Genomic DNA, 20,718 nt, shown 5'->3' on the forward strand with positions numbered 1-20,718 from the left:
TGCGTGGGGAGAGCGGCAGAAGGGAAACTTCGCGAGCCCCCACGTCACTCTCTGTAGTACAGAATGTTGTTTCAGCGCAGTTAATCTCAGCCAAGACATCTAGCTTGTTGGTTAGGTTTGCTGTTTAGGTTCTGTCGTACGTTTGTGGACTCTCTCCCCCCCAAAGCTCCAGAAAATGGGCCCGTCCAGGTCGTGTGGCGCATGCGCCTTCGTGGCCGCGAGCGGCTGGGACTGCGGCGCAGGGTCAGCTGTAGAGGGTGTCGGAGCCTTCGCCACCCGGAGCTCGCTCGACCCTGGCGCCCAGGGAGTCGACCTTCGTGTGAAGAATCTTCGTTGGTGAATACTGCTTCAGCCTTCTCGGTGGGACATCAAGTCGGTGAGTCTCGGGAGTCGGGGCAGTTCTGAAAGAACGCTCTTTTCCTGGCGGCGGTGTCCGGGGAGGCCGTGGGACACCCACCTGTCCCTCCTCCGGTTCCCTGCTCTCTTGCGCCTCGCTTTGTCGCGTCCTGTCGGGCGTTCTGCTGCCCTTGGAGGTTGGGACTTGCAAGGCCGGGCTCCCGGTTCTCCCGGCGGCCGTTACCTCCGTGCCAGGGATTTTTGCCCAGGTGTCTGGAGATGCGTCCTGAACTCTCCGCTCCTAGACTTTTACTGAGGACTTACTGGTAGTTGGCCTAGACCTTTCACTCTGCTGCCATCTGTCCTGCTACTCTTCGAATCTTGTGACCTGGGACGGGCTCCTCCTCCCCTCCCTTGGTCTCGGCTGCCTCGCCTGTAAAATGGGTACAACTCATCGTATCGCTTGTGAGAAGGGAATCTCTTAGCCCAGAGTTTGACATGGTGAACGCTCAACGCATTGTATAGTTATTATTGCTGTTGATTATCTAGGAGTTCAGGATTTGCAAGTAGAAGATGGGAGCCTGTTAGGGCGCGTCTCAGCTGCCGTGTAAGTTGCCTCTAATCCGTATTGCGATGTGAGAATTCCGTAAGATCTCCATCAGTACACTTTTCAAGAAAAGTAGACATTCACATCCCTTTTCATTCGGTTTAAAGATTACCGTGCCTGTGGTTTCACAATAGGTGCTTTGTGAAGAGTCTTAAGTAAATCCGAGTTCTGGAAACCTTCAATTAAAATTTTAAATGCGTGAAAGAAGTTTGCACTGGCAAAGGAATTCTGTTGTGACACCCTTTCCCATACGTACAAGCTTCTGGGTTTGTTTAGTTGATTTAAAATGAGTCTCATTCCCATTCTTTTTAAAAACTATGTTGAGATCTGAACCAGTTTTCAAATATATGATAGTCCTAAATTCAACAAACATTTATTGAGCATTTAACTATGTGCATTTACAAGAATATTCCCTCACTAGTCTGTGCGTTCTTTGAGGTATGTGGACTCATTTTTCGCCCGTTGAAATTCACGTGATTTGGCAGAGTGCTCAGCACCTACGTAGCAGTAGCACCTACGGATAAATGTTTGTTCATGGAAAGCTACAACTTGGCCCATTCCTTAAGAAACTGTGTGGTGGAAGTTACGTTCCTTCCCATGCAGCCCAAGGGTTGCTCTCAGCAGTGGAGCATGGTCTGTACTTTGAGAACCCAAGTCACTTAGTAGCATGTTTAGATTTGGTCACTTTGCAGCTGTGATAAATAGAAGTGGGTGGGGTAGGTAGTCCCTTGCTGTCTGCTTTGTTTGTAATCTCTGCTGAATATGGTGCATAGTCTGAAAGAGTTGGAGAAATACTAATTTAACTATTTCCAGTGCTTTCTGAAATGCAGGCTTTTTAAAAAAAGTATTTTAGAAATTTTAAAGTATTAGTTTACAGTTTTTTGTGGAGAACAGATTCTTCAGATTCGGAATAAGATACTTTTCTGGCCTTGTTTTCTGCTTGTTTTAAAATGTCATTAGAAATTGTAATTGTATAAATTTCTTTCTGGAGTAACCACACAATAGCAAATCTTTCTAAAGAAAACCCAAGCGGCATTAATATATGGGTTTTCCCTCTTGTGATTATAGATCTGCTGAAGTGTGTTATTAGAAGGCTTTCTCTTCTTTTCTAGATTGGTATATTGCTTACTCTTGGTTTATTTATTTTCTGAAATTGTACCACCTGGTAGTTGAAATCTTCTATCATAGAATATTCATTAGGAATATTTTACCTCACAGTCTTGGTACAATAAGGTGAAGGAGTGAATAAAATATGACTGTAAATTTTACATCGTCAGTGAGAGTACCTTACTGCTTCTGTCCTCCAAGCTTGCCCTCAAGTAAAAATTAAAATTGCTTTTTAGGGGCCTATTAGCTAGTTAATCAAAACATCAAATTGCCACAGCTGAACATTTTTAAGAGTTTTAGTGGACTGTTTTGGTATCAATGTGTGCATACTTGAGGAAGTGGGTAAGGTTGGCATGGGGAGGGAAGTGTAATTGTGACAAGTCAACCCTCTGATGTTTTCTAAATGCCAGTGGGACTGAAGTTTTGTGTTTAACTGAAAATAATGGAATTTATCCCTCTCTTTCTCACTGTAAACACGCATGCACAAAGGCTTATCACAAAGGAGTGTTCCTTCACCTTTGTTTCAATGGCGCAGGTGATGTTCATAATTACCTTGGCACTACCCTTTTGAAATTGTTTTCTGTATTCCTAGTAGTATTTACCATGTGAGTATGAATTTCACTTTTGGAAATAGCTCAAAATCATTGAATTGTGAGCTGAGATTTGAGAAGAAACTTTAGAATGCAATGCTAGAATATATACTCTGTAACATCCTGAATTGATGTAGTAAATCCTTAATTTTGGGCTCATTTGGACAGATAACAGAGCTTCATGCAGCAGCCTGTTTCTTTGTGCAGCAGCTCCAGGAAGGTGATGTCTACCTCTGTACCTTTCACCCTTTGGCTTCCAGTCCTGTTCTCCGAAACACCTGAGAGTAAATTCAGTTCATCCTTTCCCATTATGTGACAGAGCATTTCAGATATACAATTAATACTTTACATATGTCACATGCACTGTTTATTGTTTCAGGGACTCTTACATATGTTATTTTAAACCTCAGGACAACACAGAGATATAGTTTAAGAGGTAATTCTATTTTAAGAAAGAAGAGACTTAGGTCTCACATTAAGTAATCAAAGTGAAATAACTGAATAGCCGAGTCCACAACTTTTGCCCTCAAACCATCTTCTCCCTTCATATCCGTTGTCCAATTTAACCAGGTTATTCCTTTCAGTTGTCTCTTCTGATGTGGGCTCCCCTAAGTTGGTGAATATTACCAATTTCATGTAGTACTGTTTTTTTCCTTGATGTAGACAGACCCTCTATTTCTAATTGTATAGGATAATATTACATAGACTTCTTTGAAAACTAGGCTTAAAAGTAGTGCCTGTTGAACTTGTAGCCAGCCAGAGGCTCTTTGGGAAGTAGTAGTTTTTTTCTGTCTGAATTTATTTCATTTACAAACTGCTGGTATGTCTTTCCTTTCCTATTTCGAACATGGCAATATATTTGTCATGGTGAGAGATTACCTTGTGTAGTAACTCTGCCACTTCCTGTGTGACAAGGGCTTAATTTTGCTTTGAAAATGTGGGTAATTCCATATTTTGACCTACAAAAAGACAATTTTTTATGGTTCAGCTGAATTTAAAAAGGTACCTACTTCCTATGCTTATTGGGAGGATTATTAGATTTGTGCCTAGCACATAGTAAGTGTTCAACAAATTATTTTCCACACTAATAATGTAGATACATTCCTGTGGATTTGAAGAAATTTTAAAAATAAGAATATAGAATATATATTTAGCTTTTCTTTAGTTGATAAAAATTACTTCTCATTATAATAGTGTTGTTAGAATAGTCTTTTAAAAATGACTAGTGGAAAGTATCAACACTCATTTAAGTGTGTTCTAAGAAAAATACCAGTTTTATAGTTTTTTTTTGTTTGTTTTAAAGATTTTATTGGGGAAGGGGAATAGGACTTTATTGGGGAACAGTGTGTACTTCCAGGACTTTTTTTCCAAGTCGAGTGTCCTTTCAGTCATAGTTGTGGAGGGTGCCGTTTAGCTCCAGGTCCAGTTGCTATTGCTAGTTGCAGGGGGCACAGCCCACCATCCCTTGTGGGAGTCGAACTGGCAACTTTGTGGTCGAGAGCCTGTGCTGCAGCCAACTGAGCCGGGAATCCCGGAGCTCAGCGGCAGCTCAGGTTCAATCTTAGTTGCAGGGGGCGGAGCCATGGCGGAGCCCACCATCCCTTGCGGGACTCCAGGAATTGAACTGGGAGCCTTGTAGTTGAGAGCCCACTGGCCCATGTGGGAATCGAATGGGCAGCCTTCGGAGTTAGGAGCACGGAGCTCCAACTGCGTGAGCCACCATGCCGGCCCTGTTTTATAGTTTTATATGTGTATATAGTTATATATCATGATAATGCACTTATGCTTATATACAACATGCATGTATGTTTTTATTTCAGCAGCCAAGTGTCTTCTCAAGTATCCACTTTGCTAATTAAAAAGGTCATTTCAGAACAGTAAAATCACAAATTTCAGGGCTGGCTGATAGACTATGCAAAAATATTTTGTCTAATATATTTACAAAATGTTAAAAGACATTTGCTAGGTGACTAAACCAGTCTACATCTTCCTTCAAAAAAAAAAAAAAAAAGTGAGGCAGAAACCAGGTAACTGATACTATGCATAAATGTAGGTTCCTAATATTGGTACTGTATTAGATGACTTAAATTGCTGGACTGTATGACACCTTGTTTTTCTGAGGCAAAAAAATTTTATCATTAAAAAGACTAGTCAATGCAGGCAAACAAAACTTGAACTTGGCTGCATTTTTAGTTTCCATTTCAAATACTCAACTGGGCAAAACACCCTGATTTGTGATCTTCAGCTGTGGTATGTATATTTTTGTGTGTGTGTTTAGTTACTCAGTGAAACAGTGATCTTCTAGTATTTTTGTAAGTTGAAATCTGAAATAGTAGGTATACGATAATTCTTTGGAATTATTTATTTAAACATTTTTAAAGATTTTATTTGTTCGGAGTGGAAGGTGGATGGGCAGTTTGCATTTCTCATAACTACTTTTTAACAGCTTTATGAAAATATAATTTACATATCATAAAATTCACTCATTGTAAGTGAATTCAGTGGTTTTAGTAAACTTATACAATTGTGCAACCATTATTACAATTCTATTTTAGAACATTTTCATCACCCAAAAAGACTCCCTGGTGTCCATTTGTAAATTGCCCACTCAAGCCTAGGCCACCAATGATTAGCTTTGTATCTCTACAGATTTGCCTTTTCTAGATATCCCATAAAAATGAAATCATACAATGTAGTGTTTTGAATCTGGCTTCTTTCATTTAGCTTAGTGCTTTTGAGGTTCATCCATGTTGGCAAATGTAGAAGTTAATTTATTTTAATTGATAAATAATATTCCATGGTATAAATAACTACATTTGTTTATCCAGTTACTTGTTTATTGGATAGTTGGATTGTTTCCAGTATTGACTATTACGAATAATGCTATGAACATTTACATACACATTTTTGTGTGAATTTATGTTTTCAGTTCTCTTGGGTAGATTCTTAGGAGTGCAATTTCCAGGTCATATGGTAAGTTTGTGCTAAACTTCTTAAGAAACTGCCAAATTGTCTTCCCAAAATGTCTGTACTGTTTCCATTCCCCATAGCAATGCATGAGGTCCATTTTCTCCACATTCTAACCAATGCTTCGTATTGTCGGTCTTTTTGATTGTAGATATTCTGGTGGATTTGTAGTGGTATCTCATTGTGGTTTTAATTTGCATTTCCCTAATGACTAATGGTCATTTAGCATCTTTTCATGTGCTTAATTAACCATGTTTGTATTCGTCAGTGAAATATCTATTCAAATCGTTTGTACACTTTTGGGTCCATTTTAAACATTGGATTGTTTGTAAGCATTCTTTACATTATTCTAGATACCTATCCTTTATCATAAATGATTTGCAAATATTTTCTCCTAATCTGTAGCTTGTAGATTTTATTTTTTGGAGCAGTTTTAGATTTGCAGCCATAATTGAGCAAAACATACGGAGTTTCCCCGAAAATAAGACCTAGCCGGACCATCAGCTCTAATGCGTCAAAGATTACTTTTTGCTCCCAAAGACGCATTAGAGGTAAGACCAGGTCTTAGATTACTTTTTGCTCCCAAAGACGCCTTAGAGCTGATGGTCCAACTAGGTCTTATTTTCAGGGAAACACGGTGGTGAGATCCCATACACCCTCTGCCCCCACACAGCACAGCCTCTCCCCAACTATCAACATCCACACCAGAGGGGTATGTTTATTACAATTGATGAACCTACACTGCCACGTCATTATCACCCAAAGTGCGGTTTGTCTTTTTATTGTCTTGTGTTTTTTGAATCAGGAAAGTTTTTAATTTTGATGAGTTTTTACTTTTTCTTTTATGGATTGTGCTTTTTGATGTATCTAAGAACTCTTTTCCCAACGTAAGGTCATGATTTTCTCCTATGTTTTCTTTCTTAGAGCTTTTAAAAGATTAAAGCAATTAATTGGTTCATTCTTATGGTAATCTTTTCTGAGTTAATCTTTTCTGAGTAGTAGGTTTAAAAAAGACAATAGATGTATAGTGCTACATAACTATAGCACACACCTCAAAATAATGTTTTTTTCCTTGACCTTGACTGCTAATTTTCTATGTGAATGAACTAATTAAACTAATTTTAGGGATTTCAGCTTCTTGTTTTCATTGTAATAGCATTTTAGCGATATACTCATATCTGCTAAATTTAAAATTTTTATTTTACATCTGCCTGTTTCTTTTCATTGTTTAGCTAGATTTTTTTTTAAGCCAGCTGTTAGGAAGAAAGCAGGCTATATTAATTCACACTAATGTGAGACTAATGACCCTTTAACCCTCTGAGGTATATACATTTCTAAAGAATTAATAAGCCAGTTCTCTTAATTGCTAGAATTTCATCTGAACAAAAATGAGTTGTAATCAGTTTCAGGAATGTGGGAAAAATAATTGAAGTCAGGCTTATTAATAGAGGCAAGCTGTTTCTGCCTGAGCACTTATTTCCAGGATTGGGTGTGTTGAGTTCTGCTTTTTCTGAACCTGCATGTTCTCTAACTCTCCTGCTAACTTGCTGAATCTGTTAAATCGTTGGATAAGGAACCTGAAGCTCAAGTTTAATCATTTGGCTCAGGTCAACATTCTTTTCTGATAAAGGTCACTGGAGGTTCTTAACTGAAAATAGTTTTAGGTCACATTAACAAATATAGCCACACATATTCAAGACACTCTTGTATCCACAGGTTGCTCTGCTGTGCTCCATCACCTTCTTCTAAAGATGCATCCTGACTTATCTCCACACTTGCACACCGAAGAATGCAACGTCTTGATTAACTTACTTAAGGAATGTCACAAAAATGTAAGAGTTCAGAAAAATGACCATAAAGCAAAAATGAAACAGGTGCAACACATTGATGTAAAATGTTATCTCCATTAATGGAAGAGAATGATAATGTCTTAGCTTAGTAAAGAATAGCAGTTAATGCTTGTGATTTTTCAAAAATCACTCCCTTTTGTGATTAGTAAAAATCAAGGATGAAAGTTTGTTGGGGATCTTTTGAAATGATACATAATGGTTAGAATCATGTTCTTACAAGAAAATACTTTTCCTAATTACAGGCTGCTAACACAGTTACTTTTGGCTCTAACTCTTCTGATCAAAATGGAATTATTCTGAGATTTTCTCTTCCTTGATGTCTACCATTCTGTGTTTAAAGGAAATGGAAATATTTTTATAATTAGATGTTAATAATTTTAAATTATGATTGGCCTAATTTGACAATTTACTTAATTGTGGAATGGAAGTAAAATTCCATGGTTAAAACTAAAATAGAAAGAAGCCCATTTTTGGAATGCATTTAATCTAGCTGAATGATATTTCAGATGTCGAATATTTAGCTTTTTTCATATATCTGATGCATGAGATAGTTATATGTTGTCTTTAACTTTGCATGATACATTATTTTCCTCATGATATTCATAAACTGTAGAGATATCAAATTATTATAATAGTGTCATTTAAATCAGCAAAATTTTATGACCTGTGACCTGTGAAGTCAGATATTTTTATTGATTCAAAGAATGTTGATGATGACAATATACTTTAGACAAACGATTTTCACCATCCATGTAGATCAAGATTTCATATTGTAAATCTTTTTAATTTTAGCCGTTCTGTGGGTATATGGTAGTATCTCATTTGGTTTAAAATTTTATTTCCTTGATGGCTGATGCTTTTGAGTATCTTTTCATGTACTTATTGTCTATTCATATAGTCTTTTGCCCATATTTAAAAATTGAGTTGTCTTATTGTTGAGTTGTCAGAATTTTTTTTTTTTATCATTGGGCATGCAAGTCCTTTGTCTGATAAGTGTATTGTATTTTCTCCCTTTTTCATTTTCTTAAGGATGTGTTTCAAAGATTAGTTTGTAAATTTGATGAAGTCCAATTTACCAGTTTTTCTTTTCTGTGTTTGTGTTTTTTGTGTTCTAAGGATCTTTGTATTCCTGATCACAAAGATTTTCTCCTAGTTTTTCTTCTGGAAGTTTTATAGTTTCAGCTTTTACATTTAGGTCTGTGATTCATTTCAAATTAATTTTTGTGTATGGTGTGAGGTATGAGGCAAGGTTTATTTCTTTCCCAGTGGATACCGTTATTCCAACATCATTTATTGAAGAGACTACCCTCTCCCCACTAAATTACCTTGATGCCTTTGTCAAAAATCAGTTGACCATATGTACTGGGTCTATTTCTAGGCTCTGTGGTCTGTTCCACTGATTTGTATACATGTCTATTCTTAACACCAGTTACGTCCGAAGTTATCTTACTGGGGGCCAAGTGATCCCGACTGTTTTGTTCTTTGTCCTAGTTTACTTTCCACGCTGCATCTAGAGGGATCTCTCAAATGTAAGTTTAATCATTGTTCCCCTTTAATGGCTCCCTTTGCCTACAGAATAGAATCTACATTTCTCGCTTTGTATTTTAAGATCTTCATGAAACTGGCCCCTTTTTATCTCTTGGGCTTCACCACAGTCCTGTACCTTTGTCCTTCCCCTCATTCCTATGTCTCTTTTTCTGCAGTTGTTCTGGAGCATGTTTCTCTCTTCTAAGCCTTTGTACTTGCTTTTTCCTTTGCTTTCTTTTTTTTTTTCCTTTTGAAGATTTTATTGGGGAAGGGGAACAGGACTTTATTGGGACTTTATTGGAAGTATGTACTTCCAGGTCTATTTCCAAGTCAAGTTGTTGTCCTTTTCATCTTAGTTGTGGAGGTCACAGCTCAGCTCCAGGTCCAGTTGCTGTTAGTTGCAGCGGGCGTAGCCCACCATCCCTTGCGGGAGTCGAGGAGTGGAATTGGCAACCTTGTGGTTGAGAGCCCACTGGCCCATGTGGGAATCGAATCGGCAGCCTTCAGCATTAGAAGCAGGGAGCTCCAACCGCCTGAGCTACCAGGCCGGCCCCTTCCTTTTGCTTTTTAACTTACAGAGTCTTCTTTACTATCTCCAGTTCCCATTTGCTAGACCATTTATCATCCTCTAGATTTTATTTAGCTTAACTTGTCATTTCCTCTTTTCTTTCCTGGCTTAGATTCTCTTGGTATAGTCACTCTGCACTCCAATAATACATTTCCTACTTTATGAATGTTGTTCTCACACTTTTTGGTCTCAGCATGACTTTACTCTCTTAAAAATTATTGAGGACTGCAAATAACTTTGTTTATGTGGGCTATATCTACCAATATTTACTGACTTTAGAAATTAAAACTGAGAAATTAGAAAATATTTATTTAAAAATTACAATGAACTTATTACATGTTAACATAGTTATTTTTCATAAAAAAAGATCTTAGTTCCCAAAACAAACAAAAGAGTGAAAAGAGTGACATTGCTTTTGCATTTTTACAATTCTCTTTAATGTCTATTTAATAGAACACAGTTGGATTCTCATAGTTGCTTCTACATTCAATCAGTGGTGACATTACACTTCATGTAGCCTTTGGAAAATTCCATTGTATGCTTGTGAGGGAATGAAAGTGAACAAAACAGATTTTTGATTATTGGGAAAATAGTTTTTACCTTATGTGTCCCCTGAAAGGTCTTAGAAACTCCTGGATGTCCCTGGACTACACTTTGAGAATCATTGCTTTATAGCAGTCACTTCATTATTTGTCTCTTCCCTCTGACTATGTGCTTTGAGAGTGGGGCCATGTCCATCTTGTTTACTGCTGTATCCTCGTGCCTGGGACATGGTCTTCCAGACATCTATTGATTAATTGATTCACTTGCTCAATTACTTGCTTAGCCAGTTGGGCTCTTTAGAAATCGACATCAGGCACTAGAGGCTTACGCTGTGTGTATACAGGAGAATTGCAGCACATGAGCATTTCTTTTCCCAATTCCACTGGGGCCTTTTAGGTTTTTCACTAATGTCACAAGAGTATAATTCTTATTTAGGCTCAATGTTGAGGTAAAAGCAAAAATATAAATTAGTTTTTCTCTTGGATTTTTAAAAATAAGATGTATGTAAATGGGATGATACGAGTAAATATAAACTAAATTATGAAATATTGCCGTGCATTCTAAAAGTCGAATCCTTTGTTATTTCTACCTGACCAAAAGATGTGTGAAACTGCAGTGTTCCTCCTATTTATTTGTTGTCAAGGGAGTAGTTTAGGAAAAATGCACAGGAAATATTTATTCTGAAAAGGTCATTAGATAACCAGTAAGAGATCTTAGTCTGTCTTAAACTCCTGCCAGAAAAAAATGACCATTTATCCATTGTGGACAAGAAAAATACGTTTAAACTGGTGATGAATCAGGAAAAAAAAATAGCATGAGGCATAGCTTACTAATTATGTGTCGTCTGGTTTCCATGAAAGCCTTAATTAGAAAGAAAAGGAAAAAGATGTGCTTATTATTGTAGCTGCAAGTTCAGCATTTATGGCATGATCGTCACAGGAGATCACTATGCTCTCCAACCCACCCTCAGTAATTGTGACATACAAACACAGTAGTTATGCCCTGCTCAAATTCAGGTTCTTGACTTCAGTCCATCTTAATCTGCTTCAGAGCAGGCATACTTTTGACATGATCATAGTCATAGGACTTGAAACCATAGGAGATTTTTATTTTTGCTTTTCAAACAAGCAGACTGGACTCCAGACGTTGATTTCCTTATATTGTGACTTACTGGCTAATTTATATGGCCCTTCGAGGCCATCTAATAGTGTTACGTATTTCTGATGACATTTTGAATGGAGGCAAATGAGAAAATGGCTTTGACATTGAGCATATATTAAGTAGTTCTTTTCTGGGACAGTGTTTGCTCGTGTTAATAGGCCCCACTGCACTTGGACATCACTCCCTGTAATAGAGGATGGATTGCGCTGTGGTTTTAACATGTCCTTAAAGAAAGGTATTAGGAAATAAAATTGTTTACACTGTCATTGTGAGGATTTGGCAAGTTAATAGGCTTCCCGTTTATCAAGGAAAAGTCTTTGTTTTTTATTTCTACCTATAGAGCAGGGGTGCCCAAACTGCGGCCCGCGGGCCAACTGCGGCACACAATCCATTTTTTATTGGCCTGCAGCAAATTCCAAAAATATATTTAGTTTACTTAAATAAACCAGGTGAGGCAATACGTACTTCACCTCGATTGAGTGGCCCGGCTGTTTGTGTATTTTACCGCATATGGCCCTTGGTGAAAAACGTTGAAAAGAGTTTGGACACCCCTGCTATAGAGCATTTATCCTTCTTTTGTAGCAAGGCCAGTATAAGCTTGTTTATTTGTGTATTTTATACTTATGATTTAGCTATTTGCTTATTAACAAGGTGACACATTAAACCCATTTCTGTAGGAATAAGTATATAAATTCTATGTGCCAGAAACCATAGCATATTATGGGATGAAATATTTTGCCCCTTTTCTTCCTTTTAGCACAGCATTCTGAAATTTTTTGGTCATTGCAATGATCTTGATCGGGAGATGAGAAAATGCTTGAAGAATGAGGTAAGAAAAGTGTTAAAGTATGGAAATGGTTGGACAATGGAACAGAACATTTTTGAACAGTGTTACATATTTCTGCCATTATTAAATTTTCCCCCAAAGTTTAGTATAATGGAAAAATTGACTTTATATGTATGTCCCACCCTAAAACCAAGGAGAGAAATTAAAGCCTCTTCTGGGGACAGTTTTAGAATATCACTGTGTTTTGCAAGCACATAAATGAAAACAACTTCCTTATTATAATAATCACTAATTCCTTTGGATGAATTTTAAGGTTTGGGAAATTGAATTTCTGTTGAGCAGAAACACATGTCAATCAGCTATTAGCTATACCAGCTAGCTAACTTTCTGGGCGTCGATTTTCTTGTATAAATGGGGATGCTAGACTTCAGGATCTTTTCAGCTTCAAAATTTTGAATTTCTTTTTAATTATGGTATGTATAAGCCATAAGGATCTAGTTTTACTTATTTGGAAAGACGCATTTCCTGAACCCAGTTTTAGGATAAGACTTGGGACTTGGCCAAATAACCAGAGTGCCTAAATTCATTGTCTTTTTACAGATATTGCTGACCAAGCAGGATGCATTTTAAATCTGTGAAAAGAAATTCCATTTCTGTTTTGTACATCAGACATTTTATGCCGAGAACCTTTAAAAATCTTTTACTACTAAAAATCTGCCATCCAATTTTCTTTCATTTTCTGTGTTTTTGAGCTTTCTCCCCTATTAGTCTCACATTGAACGGTATTAGATATAATATTTGAAGCTGTCCAGCATCTATCTTTCTTCACTTTTTTATATTTTCAACTTTGGGCTTCTTTTTTCTTTCTGGAATTCCTTTCTAAAGTGTCTTTACTGTTTGAAGAACTTTCTAGAGTTCTTAGTTAAGGGTGGTAATTTTCTTTGTGTGCACAAATGTGTACATGTGTAAGTGTTTAAAACTGATTTTTGCAAAGATTTTTTTCCTTCATATGCAAAGGCTGGTTTAGATGGAAACTAACCCTAGGGCTGTGTTCCTTTTTTGAATAAGATGTGGAAATATAGTGCCCACACTATTTGGTATGGCTATGTATTTCTCACATGCTTTTAGTTGTGTAAGATAGCTTTTTTCCCTAAGTTTAGATTTTTTTCACCTTACAGTTCAATGATTTTGCTATTGGTTTGGTGATTAGATCTTCATAAGAAATATTCTTCCCAGATAGTCCTGAGCTGTTAGTGATTATTTGGTAGAATGTTGTAGATACTCTTATTTTGTCTGATTTTGTTTTCATATAAATTTCAGATTTTCTCCTTGACTTATTTTCTAAGTCCTCTGTGTGGTTTTTATGTTGCTTCATTACTTGGTTTATAGATATTTTTCTGTCCTTTCATCCTTCAGTCCTCTGAACCTGTGCTCATTTATTTCCTCTCTGCTTTTAATGCTTTCTAGTTTACCATTTATTGAGTCTAATGCTCTCTTCCTACTATTTGCTTACTGTGTCATTTGAGTATTTAGTTTTTTGAAGCTTTTAACTGGCCAGTTCTATTGTGCCTCTGTTGTGTTGCTGCTTTTGTTCATTTTATTGAAATAATCACTGATATTACTTTTGTACCATCTTCTTTTGTCTCTCTTAATTGTTTTGTTCTGTTTGGTTTTTAGTTCATGGATCTTCCATTCTATTTGTGTTGTTTAGTGGAGTTTTATGAACAATATCACATTCATCCTTTTTCTTTTCTTCTTTTATTCAGGGGTCATGTTGATGCCCTTTGGAGATACCTTAACATATATTTTAATATAGACTATATTTTAATTTGTTCTATGACTTATTGGCCTGCTACAAAGTGTTATCTTCTGAAGACTTACTCTTAAGACTCTTCTCCCAAGCTGATTGCTGGAGGCAACGTGATTACAAACGAGGTCTGACAATTAAGTTCGCGAACTTGCCACCGTGTGCTTACATTGGCAGCACTGTACAAACAGCTCTGTAAGGTTTCATAACCTTGGTGTATCTGTCTCACAGCTGTGTTCGTGTCGACTTGTGGCAGTGTCTTGCTGAGTGGCCTTCATTATTGTTGTGTTTTTGTGTGCCATGGCGAGAATGTCTGAGCTTGAATTAGAGCAACGAACAAACATTAAATTTCTTGTTAAACTTGGCAAGAGTGGAAGTGAAATCAGGGACATGTTAGTCCAAGTTTATGGGGACAATGCCATGAAGAAAACGGCAAGGTACAAATGGATTAAACGTTTTTCTGAGGGGAGAGAACACGTCACTGATGAAGAGAGGTCAGGGCGGCCAGTAACGAGCAGAACTGATGAAAACATTGCAGAAATTCGTCGAATTGTGTGTCAAAATCGTCGGCTAACTTTGAGAAGCATAGCGGAACAGGTAAACATCGACAGAGAGACAGTTAGGAAAATCTTAACTGAAAATCTTGGCATGAGAAAGGTGTGTGCAGAAATGGTCCCAAAGGAGCTCACCGATGAACAAAAGCAAAGGAGAGTTGAAGTTTGCCAAGACCTTTTGGAGAGGCAAGACGATGTTTTGGGCCGTGTTATCACTGGTCATGAAACATGGGTGTACCAATATGACCCTGAAACAAAGCGTCAAAGTGCACAATGGAAGTCAGCCAATTCTCCACAACCAAAAAAGTTCCACCAGTCCAAATCAAGAGTCAAAATGATGTTGCTAACCTTTTTTGATATCAGAGGGATTATTCATTATGAATTTGTACCAACTGGACAAACAGTTAACCAGGTTTACTATTTGGAAGTGCTGAAAAGGCTGCGTGAACAAGTTAGACAAAAACGACCTGAACTTTTCGCCAATAATTCATGGCTCTTGTATCATGACAATGCACCAGCTCACACGGCACTGTCTGTGAGGGAGTTTTTAGCCAGTAAACAAATAACTGTATTGGAACACCCTCCCTACTCACCTGATCTGGCCCCCAGTGACTTCTTTCTTTACCCAAAGATAAAGGAAATATTGAAAGGAAGACATTTTGATGACATTCAGGACATCAAAGGTAATACGACGACAGCTCTGATGGCCATTCCAGAAAGAGAGTTTCAAAATTGTTTTGAAGAATGGACTAGGCGCTGGTGTCGGTGCATAGCTTCCCAAGGGGAGTACTTCGAAGGTGACCGTAGTGATATTCAGCAAGGAGGTATGTAGCACTTTTTCTAGGACGAGTTCGCGAACTTAATTGTCAGATATCAAATTGTTGTAGATATCAGATATTTTTCTCAGAGCAGGTATCTATGTTCTAGAATAGTGGCTTTCTTCCTAAACTTTTTAGAGCAATGAAACGCCTTTTCCCCCCAACAATCTTAAGTGTATGACCAATAGTATATGACTGATAAAAGGAATGGTTTTGGCTAAAGGGGCCTGGTGCTTCATCTGTAATTTTGAAGTGGCTCTTTGATGAGCATGGAAAAAAAGGTTTGAAAACTACCATTCCAGAGAAATGTTAGAACCCTTCAATCAAAACCTTAGACTCAGAAAACTTATTAAAGATTATCTAACCCAACTGCTTACATTTGAGGTTACTGGACCAGAGGGTAAACTAAGTCAAAGTCAGGAATCTCCACACCATTGTCTCGGGTCAGGGGAGGGGATCTGGTCAAGTCCCTGATTAGTTTTCTGTCACTAAACTTTCGTTTCTGTGGCCTCTTTCCACATCTCTGTCTCTTAAAAAATTTTGATGTCCAATGTCAGTTTTTTCAACTTGGATTTATTTTTTACTTTTCCCCCCTCTTCCTAGGGACCCTTGATTCACCTTAAATATGTAGCTTTATTGGTATATGTATTACAAGCTTGTAAATATATACATATAAGAACACTCAAGTTTTTCTGCTTTAAACAAATGCTTTTTCTAAGTGCCAAGCTCTATGTTTCTTGTTATTGATAACCTACTGGCTGGATCAAAATACTAGCCTGAAAACATCCAAGGTGGAAAACTACATTTAGATCCAGTTGATTAAAAAAACATAGGGTTTAGGGAGAATCACGTTCAATGACTAGTCATGATGAAAATACCCTGGGAAATGCAGGTGACTGTAAGTTTCTATATGAACCAGTAGGATAATATGGTTGATAAGAGCCAGTTACTCTTTTGATAGTATTTACAGAAATGTGATGTGTCCAGGTACTAAGAACTAGTAGACTCATTGTAGTCCACATCTGTCAGACTATGTCTGGAGCACTGTATTTAATTCTGGTGATATTTTTTATAAGAGGTGTTGATATTAAAGTACTTTAAAAAAGGTACTTTTAGGTAAGACGTTAGAAGGCAGAAACCATGGTCTGTGAACAGTTATAGAAATCAGCAATGTTCAGCCTGAAAAAGAGGCAGGGAGTAGGTTATCTGTAATCAGATATTTGGAAGATTATAGCAGGCAAGAAGAAATAGAGAGCAGTAAGAGAATTTACTGGGAAATGCTATTGGTTCAACATAAAAAACTTTGAAACAATTACTGCAGCAATAACTAAATTGGCTACATTTCAAGGTAGTGCGCTCCTCATCTAGACGTGTTCAAGCGATGATTTGATAGACTGTGAGCTGGAGAACAGGGACAAAAATCATCCGTTTTAAATATTTATTAAATTCATGTTTTGGGAGGAAATTCAGTAAAGACTTGAACACTTATTAGAATGTAGGTGCTGTATTGTATTGGATGAAATAGTACTAGGTAACCTCTAAGGTCCCTGTTTCCAATATCAGATGCAGTGAAATAAAAGGCAAATAAGAATTTTGTCAGCAAAAACATTATATTTATTTTGTAAATATGTAGAAATATTTAACTGATATAAATGGTGATATAACTTGGTTTTTTCTCCCCCTTTTATTTTCCAGTACATGGAAAAGAGGACCAAGAGCAGGGAGCATGGCAACATGATGCGAAGGAAACTTTTTAATCCTCCAGAGGACTCCGAAAAATAAATTACATTTTCATTGGATGCCTTGGCTAAGAGAAGACCTAAAGACTCTTGGTTGATAACCTAAAGAATCCCATCCCATTTGGCCTCCAGAATCCTTTGAGTAAATGACAAGTGAGCCGGGAGGAATGGTGCTGTGGAGAACTACGAAATCCCTGGATTCAGAATGTTTGTTGGGTAGAGCCGTCAGTACTCTGACTCCTTTACAACACACCTGACTTCTAACAGTTTCTTCCCTTTGCCTACAGCCAGTTAACCTGCGAGGAACAGATCTCCCCCAATAAAATAATTGACTTTAATCATATTTTCTCCATTCTCTTAGACTCTCCTGGAATTAGGGCAAAATGGTCCCATTAGATTTTCCTTTCTGACAACATGGCAATTCTGGAGCTTAAACATTGAAGACACAGCCAACGTAAAAAGAGTTTGAGAAAGTCCCTGCTGTGTTAACTATATAAAAACAACTTTATTGTTTTTTAAAGAGCTATTTGCTAAAATGTTAAGTGTTTTACATTGATAAAATTAACATCGGGTTAGGATTTAAGTCCTGACAGACTTTGTTTCTTGTTTGGTTGGGTGTGCCCACCGCCCTGGGTGCCAGTTAACTACTGGGCATTAACCTTAGGCCAGCATGCCTCCTTTCTGCTTGAGTACAGGGCTCTTCTTCCCAGACTCGTTTCTGGCAGTGTTCTTTCCGCCTGGTGTTGCTGAGACCTCTGAGAGTCTGGAAGTCAGCACCTTCCAGCCACGCGACATCAGGGGCTTGATCTTGTCAGATAAGGTGACAACAGACCATGAGCTGTGAGCTCCTTCCAGTGAATTCTGCGTATGCACGTATGGTCAGCATGAGGTCTTGTTGCTGCCAGTGTTTAATCAGTGATTTCCTCATCACAAGTGTTCAAAGGTGAGGTGGGTACACAGGATAACAGACATTTGATGAAGGGTTGGAGGGAAAATGCAGAATTAATTCTGAGATCCCTTTCAAGACTTGAGATTTATGAATATTCAGTCGCCCCAACCCCTGTGTCAGGCAGTATAGGTACAGAAATGAGACATTTTGTCTTTAGAAGCTTGTAGTAAACTGACAAGGAAACAGACTATTACTGTAGTATAGTAAGTGCCATGATTAGGTAGGTGTCATAGAAAATATAGAAAGGGCATCCATGCCCAGCTTCCAAGAAGAAGGAGCCATTCTAAAAAAGCTACTTAGCGAAGGTGACCTTTGACAAATGGAGTGAAAATTGAATACATTCTGGGGACCGTCAAGTTGTCTAGCATGACTGGAATACAAGAGCTGTTGGTGGGAGATCAGAAATGGCTGTGAATTCTTTTGGAATTTTTTCTTCAATGCTGTGCTGAGCAGTTGCAAATTTTAATATGGTGATTAGGGATTTGCGGAGGGGTCTTAGCTAGGAGGGTGATATGTTTCAATTTGTATTTTAGTAAGATTTTTCTGGTTGTAGTTTGGGGTATAAGCTGCAGAAGAAGGGAGTTTGCCCCCAGGGAGAACAATTAGATGCTGCCCTAATTTAGGTGATAAATAAGGGCCTGAATTAAGCGGCTTGGGGGATCAAGAGGAGTGGCTAGAGTTGAGAGGAATTTGAATATAGAATCAGCATGACTGGCTAGGTGTAGGGTTTAAGAAGAGCCTAAGAGGTCTCAGGCGTTTGATTTGTGCCTGTGTGCCGATGGTGCCCTGCCCTGAGCGCGAGGGGTACAGGAGAGGTGTGTGTGCATGATCTGGGTGGAGATGGCGTGTAGGCTTCTGAGTGTTCAGATCTGGAGCTTATTAGAGTTGTCTGGGCTAGAACAGACTTGGGAGGCAGCAGCATGCAGATCAGAGCTAATGCCCCCTGGCCAGCATCGATAGTGGAGCGTGAAAGTCATTTTATAGAGTAGAATGAAATTTTGGAGTCAGTTTTTAAAATTATATAGGTACTGCATTTTTATGGGACATTCAAACAACTTGTAAGTTTTATAGAATTAGGATCCTTCATACCCAGTACCACTTGACTTCCCAGAAGTATCTGTAATTGACGGTTGGGTGGGTCTTCTGTGCATTTATATTAATATTTCAGGATGGGAGAGAGAGCCCCATATATAGAGAAGGCATAGAGGTAGAAGGCAAATCATAGAGAAGGGTGCCACAGATTGCCAAGGGGTTGCAGAGGAGGGAGTGTCACTGGATCAGAGTAAGGGCTGAGTTGCCAGTTGATTGGGTTCCTTTGTCATCTGTGACCTTAGAGCCATTTGGTGTGGTAAGGAATGGGTGGAACCTGAAGTGGAGCTGGAGGATATAAACACATTTGGTTCTGAAGGGAAGGACAGTGTAGCATCGAGAAAAGGTTTTAAAAAATAAAAAGGAAATGGTGGGTGACCCTTGGGAATAGGTATATGTGAAAGAATGCCAGAAGAGAGGGAAGGATTAGTTTATGGAGTGGAGTCTTTGAGGATGCAGACATGGATGAGATTTAGTGCCCATGCTGACAGTGATAATGGTTTTTCTCCCCTAGAAAACAAATTAGAAGGTGGAAACTTAAAGCACTATAAGAAATGCAAAGTATTCTTTTCAGAGAACAATAAATGCCTATTTGTGCAAGATGCAATGCTGTTTCTTCTACAAAGAATTAAGAACAAGGCTGTTTCTGCTCTCTCTGGACCCAAATCTCAGATATACTAACATGGTCACCAGTAACATGCTGGTAAATGTTGAATAACTGGCTCTCAGAAAAGGGGCACTCATTTGTAGCATTTGCCATTTTCTGTGGTGTAAATACTCTTGCCTCGACAGACTTCAAGCTACCAAGCTGATGGCACTCAAGGTGTAGTTGGGGAGAGGTGCACACATAGGCTCTCCTGAGCTGGTACCAGCTGACTCCAGCCTCCCTTGGCACACCACGCCGTGCGGAAGGAACTGCACAGAATCATCAGGTCAATTGATTGCCCACTGATTGTCGCCTTTCCCACCTCTAGCATTTTGTCAGTTGAAAGTACCTGTAATCTAAAGCAGTACTGTTGTGACTTGTGTGACAGAGCAGCTGTAGTTGAGGACTCTTGGCGTTCAGAGTCTCCAGGGACATGTCATTTTGTAAAAGAGCAAATAACCATATGCCAGGTGGATTAGAAAGCCAACGAGACCTGCCCATGCCGTGCTGGATGGTTGGATTTGTGCCCAAGGAGCTCAGATACCTTCAGCCCTCTTCATCACATGAACTGTTGGGACCTTCAGAAATGGGCAGGGGCTGTTTATAAGTTGTTACCCAGCTGTATGACTTCTGAGAGTATGCTCAGTCTGGATTTCAAGTCTTAGTTTTAAAACGCGGTCGTTAGACTAGTTTACTGTATTGTTTACCACTGAGTCCTTAGGACCTCAGGCATAAGCACTAATCAGCAGGAAGTAACTTTGTTTTACAATAAAAAATGCTGTGACTGAAGGCAGTGTGAGCTGGGTTTTTACTGTTGTTTTGTGTCATTTTCCCTTTAAAGTTCCATCCCATCCAGGTCTCACCTTCCTAACGTCACCTGTAGGGTGCCACCTTTACTAGCAGGACTATATCATATTCCTCAAGAGAATCGATGGTAAGTCGAGCATCACAAAGTCCTGCTCAGACCTACTGTCCCTGTTCTGGTCCAGCCTCCCTGCAGATAACCCTCCCAGTGCTGCCAGGGAAACCCCACACACTGCTTTTAAGGTCTGACTGAATATTCCAGCTGTCCT

General features: G+C 38.5%; 1 protein-coding gene across 4 annotated transcripts; it reads left to right on the plus strand.

Moving 5' to 3' along the window:
• Positions 1 to 55: 55 nt before the first annotated feature.
• On the plus strand, positions 56 to 20,434 carry CMC2 (C-X9-C motif containing 2). 4 transcript variants are annotated; one of them, XR_016022027.1, is made up of 5 exons: positions 56 to 376; positions 7,324 to 7,439; positions 12,014 to 12,085; positions 13,810 to 15,228; positions 16,918 to 20,434. XR_016022027.1 is itself a non-coding variant. In XM_019711064.3 (5 exons), the coding sequence occupies exons 3-5, from the start codon at positions 7,359 to 7,361 to the stop codon at positions 17,002 to 17,004; spliced, it is 240 nt and encodes a 79-aa protein (XP_019566623.3). In that variant the 5' UTR covers positions 238 to 376; positions 5,570 to 5,613; positions 7,324 to 7,358; the 3' UTR covers positions 17,005 to 20,434. The 4 variants fall into 4 exon arrangements, 3 of the variants coding, with proteins under 3 accessions (XP_019566607.3, XP_019566623.3, XP_074170640.1); XM_019711064.3 differs by lacking the exon at positions 13,810 to 15,228 and adding an exon at positions 5,570 to 5,613 and having other exon boundaries at positions 238 to 376; XM_019711048.3 differs by lacking the exon at positions 13,810 to 15,228.
• Positions 20,435 to 20,718: the final 284 nt, after the last annotated feature.

This window comes from Rhinolophus sinicus, chromosome 8 (genome assembly GCF_057876585.1).
Source record: "Rhinolophus sinicus isolate RSI-liver-muscle chromosome 8, RSI-T2T, whole genome shotgun sequence".
In the NCBI taxonomy this organism is placed as follows: domain Eukaryota; kingdom Metazoa; phylum Chordata; class Mammalia; order Chiroptera; family Rhinolophidae; genus Rhinolophus; species Rhinolophus sinicus.

Excerpts from the sequence above, each read along its gene's own strand:
- CMC2 (XM_074314539.2), top strand. The coding sequence starts at position 14,151 with ATGGCGAGAATGTCTGAGCTTGAATTAGAGCAACGAACAAACATTAAA. Across the intron at positions 15,229-16,917 it reads TAGTGATATTCAGCAAGGAG|TACATGGAAAAGAGGACCAA; the intron begins GTATGTAGCACT and ends TTTATTTTCCAG.